The sequence below is a fragment of the Salvelinus namaycush genome, chromosome 38, assembly GCF_016432855.1.
Source record: "Salvelinus namaycush isolate Seneca chromosome 38, SaNama_1.0, whole genome shotgun sequence".
Lineage (NCBI taxonomy): Eukaryota > Metazoa > Chordata > Actinopteri > Salmoniformes > Salmonidae > Salvelinus > Salvelinus namaycush.
Window position 1 is genome coordinate 9,147,314 of NC_052344.1, and position 13,946 is coordinate 9,161,259.

The following is a 13,946-nucleotide window of genomic DNA, read 5'->3' on the forward strand; positions in this document are numbered from 1 at the left end:
GCATACAAACACACACACTCTCTTCTTTTTCCAGAGAGAGATGCTATCTGACTGGACAGGATATTGGCAATTGTTGGGCTGTGATCGATGCTCGCCTCACTGACTTAAAATCTGCTTCTGTTAAAATGATGCCCAAGGCACAGAGAAAACAGTGAGAGGGTGTGTGTGTACGTGTGTGTGAGAGAGCGAGAGAGAGAGATATGTTCAACTGTTCCCAAAACAGCAATGGATTGAAGTATATATACCACTTCAGTTTGTTAAAAATGTTTTTACCTTACTGCCTTACTCTGAACGATATGCATATGTAAAATAGTGAATAGCACCGAAGCGTTGAGAATAGTTTGGCATTGAAATCCATTTTCTCCCTTGAACTGTTCTCACTTTTACCTATATCATCCTACTGTTTCCTTCATGTTCATATCGTGAAATCCTTGGCCAGTAGTTTCAATCCCTATTGCATTGTATAAAAGATCAAACTTGGGGATGTGTAAGATGCCTATAGAGTTAGGTTATGGCTTCAGCTGGATGGAGTTGACAAACACAGTAATGGCTAGAAGGGATCCACCTTTTGTCAAAAGTTGCATTTTTTAAAACATTTTAGCTAACACTAACCCTAACCCTTTTCCTAACCTTAACCTACGTAATTATCCTAACCTGCTACTTTCATTCTCCTAACCTGCTGTGTGAGTTCTAACCTGCTACGAAAACTCCAAATATTATGTTAATTTGACAAAAGCTGGATACCTTCTAGCCATGACCAAACACCTCTGGAAGTTCCATTCATTTTCAAATCCCCCTGGAAACACAACGTGCTGTCACACTGGTTCCCATCCCAGTTTCCACTGTTCCCAGTTGAGCCAGTCTATCCCTGGGCTGTCTTCCCACCAGTCTCAACCAGGATAGTCAGACCAGAGAGGATTCCTATCACAGTCCCCTATTCAACACTGTGTCAATCACACCAGTCTCAGCAGCACCACAGTCAAATTATTCACTAATCGAATATCATTATTACCAGCAATTATGTTAAACTATGACTCTAGGTAGCATCAGCAATTAACATCTGTGTGAACTTGAGTTTTCTTTAAAGGTAGATGCAGTACTTTAAATAGAGGGATAATGAGGTATTTTGGGTGTGTGTGATTGTGTGTGTGTGTGTGTGTGTGTTTCTGTTTGTGTGTGTCATGCTCACATATGCATTACATTAAAAAAATCATAATAGATTTACGACCCCTCCATTTATGAATTTGGTTGTCGTAACGGGGATCTCCATGGTGATTGCCATGGAGATGGCTGTGGTGACGATAAGCCCACCTGTCTAGCTGTGTTGCTATGTGTAGATCTGCTGGCGCTGGCTCAGCAGCTGGCCTAACCCATGGCTAAACCCCGGTGTGTCGCTAATTGCTTTTGATTCCAACACCTAAGTTTACATGCTTTTATAATTGGCTGTTCAAACAGATAGGGAGACAAGGGACTACCGTATGCAGAAGTCAGCGAAAAAGCCAACACAGATCTCACCATAGAAATGGAATAAGAATACCTGTATGATAATGTATGTAATGTAATATACACTGAGTATACCAAAACATTAGGACACATTCCTAATATTGATTTGCACCCCTTTTTTGCCCTCAGAACAGCCTGTCTCCTGTCCCACGTCTCGTTATCCTGCTCCTCTGTCCTGGATTCCCCACTCTTTTACCCCCTTGGATTCCCCTCCGGATCTGCTTTACCCTGTCTCAACCCCTCTTGTTCCAGCCTCAGCCTCCGCACCTGGTTTCCAGTAACCCAACCGAGCTTCCCCTGACCTGCACTCCATCTCCCCCCTGGGGTTCAATAAATACCTTGGTTACTTCATCCCAGTCTCCTCGTCTGAGTCTGCTCTTGGGTTCCCCTGTTCCACCCCGCTTAACACATTACATTACATACATTACCATACAGGTATTCTTATTCCATTTCTATGGGGAGATCTGTGTTGCCTTTTTCGCTGACTTCTGCATACGGTAGTCCTTTGTCTCCCTTGTCTCCCTATCTGTTTGTACAGCCAATTATAAAAGCAAGGTGTCAAAAGCGTTCCACAGGGATGCTGGCCCATGTTGACTCCAATGCTTTCCACAGTTGTGTCAAGTTGGCTGGATGTCCTTTGGGTGGTGGACCATTCTTGATACAGACGGGAAACTGTTGAGTGTTTAAAACAGTTCTTGACACACTCAAACGGGTGCGCCTGGCACCTACTACCATACCACATTTAAAGGAATTTCAGTCTTTTGTCTTGCCCATTCACCCTCTGAATGGCACACACACACAATCCATCCACAATCCATCAATAAGGCATCCTAGATTTCACCTGGATTCACCTGGTCAGTCTGTCATGGAAAGAGCAGGTGATATTAATGTTTTGTACACTCATTGGATGCTCCACCATGTAGGATAATTACACCTTAAGTGACAATGCTGGATGCTGTTATTATCAGAAACACACACTCACTGGTAAGAGGAGGTGAAAGGAGGGGAGGGGGCTGACCTCAGTAATTCCTGCAGAATCAAATGTCAGTGTCTGGACGCAGAGGGTTCTTTCAGCGGCACAGCGGAGAGCCAATGGAGTGCCATGATGGGGAAGGGTCAGAGTTGGCCGGCGGCCGCTGAGGTCTTTGTTAGAGAACCGCTCTCTCTGAGGCGAAGCAGAAGAGAGAAGAGAGGGACGCTGTGGAGCAGAGACAGAGAAAATCAATAGAGCTGTAGGAGACCATCCCCTCTCTGCACGCCACAGAGCTCAGCTCCCACACACTGTCTCAATACCTCTACCACTTCCCTCCCTCCATTCTTTCTCTTATTGTGCTCTGTTACGAATCCCTTTGGCCCGACAGTCTAGGGGGGGATGGTAATGGGACCCGTAACACAACTCATGCAAATTGTAGTGAAAACGTAACAGTGAGAACAAATAACACAGACAACTTAATTACCGTCAAACACTAAATGTTTATTTATATACACACGGTAAATGGGGGGGAGCAGGAAAAGGGGCTGAGCGGGACCCAAGGAATGAAAGAATAATAATTCAAAAACACCCCTAAGCTAGACTAGCCTACTTCACAAACAGCTAACTAACTAACCAAAAATACAGGGGGTGGTCCGCCCAGTTCTAACTAGTGTTTTTAACAATGTTTAACTACGGGTAGTGTAGCCCAAGGGCGACTTGTCTGGTTACCCCCTTTTCCCACCATCAAACAAACACTCAAACACCATAACCAAAACAATACTCACAGGTGGGGACAAAGTGACATGTAGCTGCAAAACACACAAGCGATCTACAGACAGAAGGCATGTTACAAAGAGATTGAGCTCCTGAGAAACCAACTGACAGGGGTTTTAAACCAAGGGAAAGGGACTGTGATTGGGTAAGGGAAAAGGAGCAGGTGTCTTCCGATTAGCGACTGATTGATGACTGATTGGGGAATGATTATTGTCACCTGTGAGTAGGGGAGAAGGAGAGAAAAGAAATACACACAGGATACACACAGAACACTTGTATCCGTAACATGCTCTCTCTCTCTCTCTCTCTCTCTCTCTCTCTCTCTCTCTCTCTCTCTCTCTCTCTCTCTCTCTCTCTCTCTCTCTCTCTCTCTCTCTCTCTCATAAGTTGTGGGAGTAACGTGCGTGATGCCACAGCCCTTTTAAATCAAAAGATTGTGAATGTACAGCTTGTGGGGCTGAATATCATGAATGATAAACCCAGTGTTCCTACTGTGCAACTGTAACACACACACACACACACACACACACACACACACACACACACACACACACACACACACACACACACACACACACAAACACAATTGCACAGAGCACCAAACCTCATAGCTATCATGAGTTGTTTTAGACATTTAATTAGAAACACAAAGGCAGCTCATATTAATCCCTGGAGTGTCACGCCCTGGCCTTAGTATTCTTTGTTTTCTTTATTATTTTAGTTAGGTCAGGGTGTGACATGGGGAATGTTTGTGTTTTTGTCTTGTCTTGGGTGGTTATATGGTAAAGGGGGTGTTGGGTTTAGTGTATGGGGTTGTGTTTAGTAAATGTGTCTAGGTATGTCTATGGTTGCCTGAGTGGTTCTCAATCAGAGACAGCTGTCTTTCATTTGTCTCTGATTGGGAGCCATATTTAAGGCAGCCATAGGCATTATGCGTTTGTGGGTAATTGTCTATGTAGAACGTTTGTAGTTTGTATTGCACTTACGTTTGTAGCTTCACGGTCGTTTGTTGTTTTGTTTTGTTTCGTTTTGTTATAGTGTTCGTTTCGTGTTTCTCTCGTCTCTAATAAAAAGAGCATGTATTTTTCACACGCTGCGCCTTGGTCCACTCAATATCCTCAAGACGATCGTGACATGGAGACAGTAGTGCTGCAGCAGAACATGTTTCAGTCGGGCCCCAGGGAAATGAAATATATAGATCTCCATCTGGTTCTGCTTAGAATCCTCCAACAGCACAGTGCTGGGGCGATATGACCGGTTATATCCTAAAGACTTCTAAACCTCGGAACCCGCCTTACCACAACTCATCTGACTGAATATCAATAACAGCTCTGATTCCATCTGTTTGCACCAGAATAACCTACACACTTAACTGACTGTGAAAATAGGAAGTACATTTTGCATAACTTACCCTGAAAGAGCCACTGTATAATGCATAGGTTCAGGTACAGTTCAATGACAGGTAGTCTGAATTTGTATATGGCTGTCCAGCAATCTGTTGCCTGAAGGGGTCATAACCCCACTAACAAATATATATATATTTTTTTTTATGGTATTGATGATTGAGTGTGATTATGACATGTCTGGCAGAGAGATATAGATAGCTACAGAAGAACAGAAAGCTAAAGATAGCTAGTATTTTAGAATCAGCAGCATATGGTAGAGGCTGAGATGGGTCTGCTGAAGTTAACTACTACCATCCATGTTGGGAAGGTCTGAACCATTGGCAGAGGTCATATACAGCTCACAAACCGTATATCTACTACAATATGTTTCATTTACTCAAATGAAACATTGAACTAACGCAACAGCTACACAACCAAGAGACTCACATCACTCTAAAACAATGTATGAAGAACATTAAGACAACACCAGCAACTCTAGGAAAGCAGAAACAGAACATTAAGACAACACCAGCAACTCTAGGAAAGCAGAAACAGAACATCAAGACAACACCAGCAACTCTAGGAAAGCAGAAACAGAACATCAAGACAACACCAGCAACTCTAGGAAAGCAGAAACAGAACATTAAGACAACACCAGCAACTCTAGGAAAGCAGAAACAGAACATTAAGACAACACCAACAACTCTAGGAAAGCAGAAACAGAACATCAAGACAACACCAGCAACTCTAGGAAAGCAGAAACAGAACATCAAGACAACACCAGCAACTCTAGGAAAGCAGAAACAGAACATCAAGACAACACCAGCAACTCTAGGAAAGCAGAAACAGAACATCAAGACAACACCAGCAACTCTAGGAAAGCAGAAACAGAACATTAAGACAACACCAGCAACTCTAGGAAAGCAGAAACAGAACATCAAGACAACACCAGCAACTCTAGGAAAGCAGAAACAGAACATCAAGACAACACCAGCAACTCTAGGAAAGCAGAAACAGAACATCAAGACAACACCAGCAACTCTAGGAAAGCAGAAACAGAACATTAAGACAACACCAGCAACTCTAGGAAAGCAGAAACAGAACATCAAGACAACACCAGCAACTCTAGGAAAGCAGAAACAGAACATTAAGACAACACCAGCAACTCTAGGAAAGCAGAAACAGAACATCAAGACAACACCAGCAACTCTAGGAAAGCAGAAACAGAACATCAAGACAACACCAGCAACTCTAGGAAAGCAGAAACAGAACATCAAGACAACACCAGCAACTCTAGGAAAGCAGAAACAGAACATCAAGACAACACCAGCAACTCTAGGAAAGCAGAAACAGAACATTAAGACAACACCAGCAACTCTAGGAAAGCAGAAACAGAACATTAAGACAACACCAGCAACTCTAGGAAAGCAGAAACAGAACATCAAGACAACAAACCCGCATCTATGTTATGAAAAGAAAAACAGCGATGAAAGACTAAACCAATCAGTCAACAGAGAACACACTGATAGACAGAACAATAATCAGACGGAGAGAGAACTCCTGCTATCTCCCCTGGTCGCCAAGGGAGATCTCTAGGGGGGAGGGAGAGAGAGAAGAGAGAGAGAAGAGAGAGAGAGAGAGAAGAGAGAGAGAAGAGAGAGAGAGAAGAGAGAGAGAGAGAGAGAGAGAGACAGCGATTCTCTACCCTCTACTCTCACAGACTCATTCACAAGTAGAGAGAGAGATTCAAACATATCTGTTTTCACACTGTTAATTTGGTTCTGCAGACCCATGGCATGCCATTCTCTCACTCTTCCCGCTCCTGTCGGAACTATGCTAATTAGAGAAGCTAACTGACATGAGCAGGGTTTAAAGGCTAATTAGCATAACACCCTACATGTAGTATTTTTACCTTCTTCCAATCAACACCCTCACACGTAAAACAAATTCGATGTGGGAAAAAGCGGTTTGACGCAATCAAAAGGAGAATTACCATTAACATCCAGGGGAGAAGAGAAAAATTAGACAAAATGTTCCAGCTTGTTGTTGGCCTCCGCTTCTCAGACTTAGAGAAATTAAGAAACAGAGAAATGTAATTGTTTTACAAATATGATATACTGTAGAAGGATAAAGCAACGTTCCCTTCACTAACACTTATCTTGTTCTCAAATCAAATCAAATGTTATTTGTCACTGGTTTAGACTTTACCCTGAAATGATTGTGTACAGTATATGTGTATCATAGCTTTTCTTGTGTAAATGCATTTACCAGTGAAATATTTGGCTATGTCTGTCACGACTTCCGCCGAGGTCGGTTCCTCTCCTTGTTCGGGCGGCGTTCGGTGGTCGACGTCACCGGTCTTCTAGCCATCGCCGATCCACCTTTCATTTTCCATTTGTTTTGTCTTGTTTTCCCGCACACCTGGTTTACATTCCCTCATTACTTGGCGTGCATATAACCCTCTGTTCCCCCCATGTCTGTGTGTGAAATTGTTTGTTGTAAAATGTATTGTGCACTTCAGATGGGTTTGCGACGGGTTATTTCAACCCGTATTTTGTTCTGGGTGCAGTTTGTTTTGCATCATTAAACTGCTCCGGTTGTTACCCATTTCTGCTCTCCTGCGCCTGACTTCCCTGCAGCCAGTTACGCACCTCTTACAATGTCTTTATTTTCATATAGAAGTTAGAAGAAATTAACCTTTATTTAACTAGGCAATAAGAAGAATGTCCATGGAAATTTTAGTTCTGCTTTTTCCCAGCCCCTCCTTAATTGTTTAGATGTCCTAACCTTTTCAGTACATGGAATGTTAAATTCAGTTTTAAAGCATCAACTGTGCCTATCCAGTTGCCAATGCTTTTTTCCATCTTTCTCTTTGATCTTCTCTGATATACCACAGAGTTGGATCAATTAGTTATTTCCTTTATTTATCCACTATTCCCTCCTCACCCATTATTCCTTGACCTCCTTCACTGTTCATACATACGGATACACACTGCTCTGATACACACAATAATTCCATTATACTGTGTATTTACAACCAAGGACAAGGACTACAGGAGGGTGGAGAGGACATACTGTACAGACCTTCATGGGGATAAGGGTTAGCTGGGGTCACAAAGCTTTGTGTGGTGACATCACCCTGTCCTTTCCTTTGAAGTCAACAGTTACCTTCCCGAAATGACAAGCTAGCTTAGAATTTGTAGTGATCGGAGCTGGTGAAGAGTGGGTTTGAATCTTGCTTGGTTTAGAGGGTTTAGTCTTGCTTGGTTTAGAGGGTTTAGTCTTGCTTGGTTTAGAGGGTTTAGTCTTGCTTGGTTTAGAGGGTTTAGTCTTGCTTGGTTTAGAGGGTTTAGTCTTGCTTGGTTTAGAGATAGGACCTAAGGCCCGTTATAAGGACATGGGATCCTTCACCTATTAGCTCATCACCATCCTGTCCATTGGGGAGTGAAAAAACATGTTGGCCAGCACCTGTGGAGCCCAGGGGGCATAGGGCACCATGCTGCCCAGGGACAGTGCCACAGATGGGCTAGATCCGGATCTGAATGCGGGTGGGGTGGGATGAGTGTAGACGTTTTGGGAGGGAGTGCCCATAGGGGAGAATACCATATGCTTTACTGACACGATCCAATCACAGCAACGTCTGTCACTGGTTTAGAACTAGATCAACATGAGGTCACTGATTCCCAGTGCCGCACAACAGTACGAAAATCCCTGCCAATAGGTACATCTCAATGGGTATGAGTTAAGCGAACGATCCAATCGCTCTATCCTCCCCGTATTTCATCATTATAGCTGTCCTTCCCTCCTTTGCTCTCATTTTATACATTTCTCCTTCCATGTCCTCTTTCTTTTTATCTCTCCTTTCCTCCTCCTTTCGTCCTCTGCGCTCTCTCCCAGGGCTGATAAGACTGATTATCAGACCGTAGACCAGGGCCATGTTCTTGCATTTTCCCGAAAAAGTTTATATTTTTCCCTCCCACTATCACTACAAGCAGTTTTTCTCCTCCATCTCTCTCCTCTCTATTTCTCTTTCTCTCTCTTTCTTTCACTCTTTCTTTCTCTCTCTCTCTCGCTTTCTTTCTTTCTCTCAATTAAATTAAATTCAAAGGACTTTATTGGCATGGTAAACATATGTTATATTGCCAAAGCAAGTGAAATAGATAATAAACAAAAGTGAAATAAACAGTAAAAAATGAACATTAAACATTACACTCACAAGTTTCAAAGGAATAGAAACATTTCAAATGTCATATTATGGCTTTTGTAACGATGTGCAAATAGAAAATATATCAACATAAAGATGGGTTGTGTTTACAATAGTGTTTGTTCTTCACTGGATTCCCTTTTCTTGTGGCAACAGGTCACAAAACGTACTGATGTGATCCAAAATTGGATCTGTTTTCTAATTATTTTTGGGTCTGTGTAATCTGAGGGAAATGTGTGTCTCTAACATGGTCATACATTTGGCAAGAGGTTAGGAAGTGCAGCTCAGGTTCCACCTCCTTTTGTGGGCAGTCCCTCTCTTTTCTCACTCTTTCCGTAATCCTACTCTTTTCCTCTTCTATGCAAATACAAAGCTTTCTACTCTTCACCATGAAGTCACTTGTCTAAAGTATTTCATATAGAAATATCATCAAAATCCCCCAGAGTCCATTTAAGTCATGTTCTCTTCTAATCAACTGTCTAGCTTCCAGTGACAAGCCCTTGAGAAGCCTTTGAGAGGACAGTACACAGGAGTGATGAAATGGTTGAACAACCTGTGTGCTCTTTTCATTAGAGTCTGGTGGTTGGTGGTAAGTGTGTGCGTGTGTGTAACTGAAGCTGCTGCCAAGCCAATTATCACCTCCTAATCTAGATAGGAGGTGTCAGACCCCCCGACCTGTACCCCCCCTCCCACACACACACACACACCCACCCCCCATGCCGCAGTGATGTCATTCTTGCTCTGGTGACCGGAGAGATGCCAACGCTGGAGGGGAACTGGTTGTTCCATACCCCCAGAAACTGTCACCCATGTTCCTTTGGCATCAAGCCTTTCCTCACCCCTCTCCTCCATGTCCTTAGCCCTCTTCTGAGTGCCATGGCATTACCCTCTGAGAGCACCGCCATCTGTGCACTGAGAAAATACTGCCCCATCCTTTAGCCCTGTCCTTCTCTCTTTTTCTTTCTCACTCCCCCTCTTTCTTTCTTTGCTTCCCTCACTATCTGTTCATCTCTCACTTGCTCTGTCACTTTCTCCCAATTTCTTTCAAAGGAGAGGGATTTCTTGCATTAGCCCCACCCGCCTCTCTCTGCCACACATATAACACACACCTGCAAGCTAAAGCTAATATTTTCTTTTCTTACACTGGGCTAAATGTGATAATCAGTCTGGAAGCTGAGCAACAGATCTTGTTTCATCCCCATATGGCGCAGAGAGAGGACACAATCTGTGTGTGAATCTGTGTGTTTATCACAGTGCACTCAGAGTATAAAGTACTGTAAGTAGCCCCGACTTACTCTTGGTTATTGTACTACTGAATTAAAATATACACTTAGAAATGTCCTTGTTTTGAAAGAAAAGCACATGTTTTGTCCATTAAAATAACAGCAACTTGATCAGAAATACAGTGTAGACTTTGTTAACTTCTTATGGCTGCAGCCCGAGGCCGCCCACAATATGACAACAGCCAGCTCAAGTGCAGGGCGCGAAATTCAAAATATATTTTTTTAAAATATTTAACTTTCACACATTAACAAGTCCAATACAGCAAATGAAAGGTACACATCTTGTGAATCCAGCCAACACGTCCGATTTTTAAAATGTTTTACAGCGAAAACAGCACGTATATTTATGTTAGCTCACCACCAAATACAAAAAAGGACAGACATTTTTCACAGCACAGGTAGCATGCACAAAGCCAACCTAACTAACCAAGAACCAACCAAACTAACCAAGAAACAACTTCATCAGATGACAGTCTTATAACATGTTATACAATAAATCTATGTTTTGTTCGAAAAATGTGCATATTTCAGGTATAAATCATAGTTTACATTCCAGCTACAATCAGAAATTGCACCGAAAGCAGCCATAATAATTACAGACACCAACGTCAAATACCTAATTACTCATCATAAAACATTTCTGAAAAATACATAGTGTACAGCAAATGAAAGACAGGCATCTTGTGATTCCAGCCAATATTTCCGATTTATTAAGTGTTTTACAGCGAAAACACAATATAGCGTTATATTAGCTTACCACAATAGCCAGAAACACAAGCCATTTCCCAGCAGTAAAAGTTAGCGATCGTAACAAACCAGTAAAAGATATATAATTTTTGACTAACCTTGATATTCTTCATCAGATGACAGTCCTATAACATCAGGTTATACATACACTTATGTTTTGTTCGAAAATGTGCATATTTAGAGCTGAAATCAGTGGTTATACATTGTGCTATCGTAGCTACTTTTTCCACAACGTCCGGATATTTTTCTGACACTTTTTCTGACACACATATTCTGACCAAATAGCTATTCATAAACATAACTAAAAAATACATGTTGTATAGGAAATGATAGATCCGTTAGTTCTTAATGAAATCGCAGTGTTAGAATTCTAAAAAATAACTTCATTACGACATCCAGCTTCGGTATAGCTAGAGTACCCAAAAGTTGGGCGCCGACGACTAGTTCACATGTACGACAGATATATGAAATAGCATCATAAAATGTTTCTTACTTTTGCTGATCTTTCATCAGAATGTTGGATAAGGGGTCCTTTGTCGGGAACAATCGTTGTTTGGATTTAGAACGGCCACTTTCCCTCTTGAATTAGCAAGCACACTAGCCAAGTGGCGCGAATCTCTCCATCGTCAACAAAGTCAGAGAACGGAACACGGCAAAACTCCCGAAAAATGTTCAATAATCTGATTAAACTATATTGAAAAAACTTACTTTACGATGATATGGTCACATGTATCAAATAAAATCAAAGCCGGAGATAGTAGTCGCCTATAACGGCAGCTAAACAGAAGGCAAATCCAGGTACCTCCTCGCGCTCTCCAGAAAACAGGAAATGGGGGACACGTCATACAAAGAGCTTGTATTCCACTTCAGACCAAGATAAACACTCAATGTCTTCTCTCACCGCCTCTTGACATCCAGGGGAAGGTCTATGAAGTACATGTATACTAATACGTATCATGCCCATTTATAGGCAGGAAGTAGAACAGAGCCTCGATTTCAGACTTTCCACTTCCTGGTCAGGAAGTTTGTGCCAAATGAGTTCTGTTTGACTCACAGATATAATTCAAACGGTTTTAGAAACTAGAGAGTGTTTTCTATCCAATAGTAATAATAATATGCATATTGTACGAGCAAGAATTGAGTACGAGGCCGTTTGAAATGGGCACCTTTTATCTGGCTACTCAATACTGCCCCTGCAGCCCAAACAGGTTAATGCTGTAAATGACCACAGAAAACTGTTGTTCTGATTGAAGAAGCAATAAAACTGGCCTTCTTTAGACTAGTTGAGTATCTGGAGCATCAGCATTTGTAGGTTCGATTACAGCCTCAAAATGGCCAGAAAAAGTGCCTCCCGGGTGGCGTGGTGGTCTAAGGCACTGCATCGCAGTGCTAGCTGTGCCACCAGAGACTCTGGGTTCGCGCCCAGGCTCTGTCACAGCCGGCCGCGACCGGGAGGTCCGTGGGACGACGCACAATTGGCCTAGCGTCATCCGGGTTAGGGAGGGTTTGGCCGGTAGGGATATCCTTGTCTCATCGCGCACTAGCGACTCCTGTGGCGGGCCGGGCGCAGTGCACGCTAACCAGGTCGCCAGGTGCACAGTGTTTCCTCTGACACATTGGTGCGGCTGGCTTTCGGGTTGGATGCGCACTGTGCTAAGAAGCAGTGCGGCTTGGTTGGGTTGTGTTTCGGAGGACGTATGGCTTTCGACCGTCGGCTCTCCCGAACACGTACGGGAGTTGTAGCGCTGAGACGAGATAGTAACTACTAACAATTGGATACCACGAAATTGGGGAGAAAAGGGGGTAAAAAATAAAAATAAATGGCCAGAAACAAGGATCTTTCTTCTGAAACTCGTCAGTCTATTCTTGTTCTGAGAAATTAAGAACATGCGAGAAATTTCTAAGAAACTGAAGATCTCGTACAACGCTGTGTACTACTCCCAGAAATGCTCTAACCAGAATAGAAAGAGGAGTGGGAGGCCCTGGTGCACAAATGAGCAAGAGGACAAGTACATTGAGTGTCTAGTTTGAGAAACAGATGCCTCACAAGTCCTCAACTGGCAGCTTCATTAAATAGACCCACAAAACACCAGTCTCAATGTCAACAGTGAAGAGGCGACTCCGGGATGCTGGCCTTCTAGGCAGAGTTGAAAAAAAAAGCCATATCTCGTTGTACGAGATCATCAGTTTCTCAGAACAAGAATAGACTTACAAGTTTCAGAAGAAAGTTCTTTGTTTCTGGCCATTTTGAACCTGTAATCAAACCCACAAATGCTGATACTCCAGATACTCAACTAGTCAAAAGAAGGCCAGTTTTATTGTTTCTTTATCCTCTTAGTGAATAGGGGGCGCTGTTTTCACTTTGGGAAAAAATCGTGCCCAAATTAAACGGCCTCGTACTCTGTTCTAGATCATACGATATGCATATTATTATTACTATTGGATAGAAAACACTCTGAAGTTTCTAAAACTGTTTGAATTATATCTGTGAGTAAAACAGAACTCATTTGGCAGCAAACTTCCAAACAGGAAGTGAAAATTCTGAAAATGGGGCTCTGTGTAAGGCCTTGCCTATTCAATTGCCTTTTATTTATGGATCTGTATGCACTTCATATGCCTTCCACTAGATGTCAACAGGCAGTAGAATGTTGAATGGGGTGTCTAGCTTGATGTGAGACCGAATGAGAGCTTTTGGAGTGACAGGTCCGCCCTATTGGCAGTATTCAGCTGCGCACCAGGGAACACGACATTGTTTTCTACAATCCGTTAGGTATACACGACGAAATGCGCTGTCTTCGACGTTATTGGATACATATGAGAAAAACATCATAAAGATGGATTTTCAACTGAGTTTGACCAGTTTATTCGACGTTTATTGTGACTTTTGGAATTTTTTGTTCCATGCGCCAAGAGTTGATGGACACGTGAGCTCCGCTATGCTAGCCAAAGTTGCTAATTCGACAGAAGAAATGGACATTCTAAAACAAAACACCGATTTATTGTGGAAATAGGACTCCTTGCACTACATTCTGATGGAAGATCATCAAAGGTAAGAGAATATTTATGATGTTATTTCG

General features: G+C 42.5%; 1 protein-coding gene across 1 annotated transcript; it reads left to right on the forward strand.

Moving 5' to 3' along the window:
* The first annotated feature begins 5,100 nt into the window (after positions 1 to 5,100).
* On the forward strand, positions 5,101 to 6,231 carry LOC120031814 (involucrin-like). Its single transcript, XM_038977635.1, has one exon. It carries the CDS (start codon positions 5,101 to 5,103, stop codon positions 6,229 to 6,231), a length of 1,131 nt encoding a protein of 376 aa, XP_038833563.1.
* Positions 6,232 to 13,946: the final 7,715 nt, after the last annotated feature.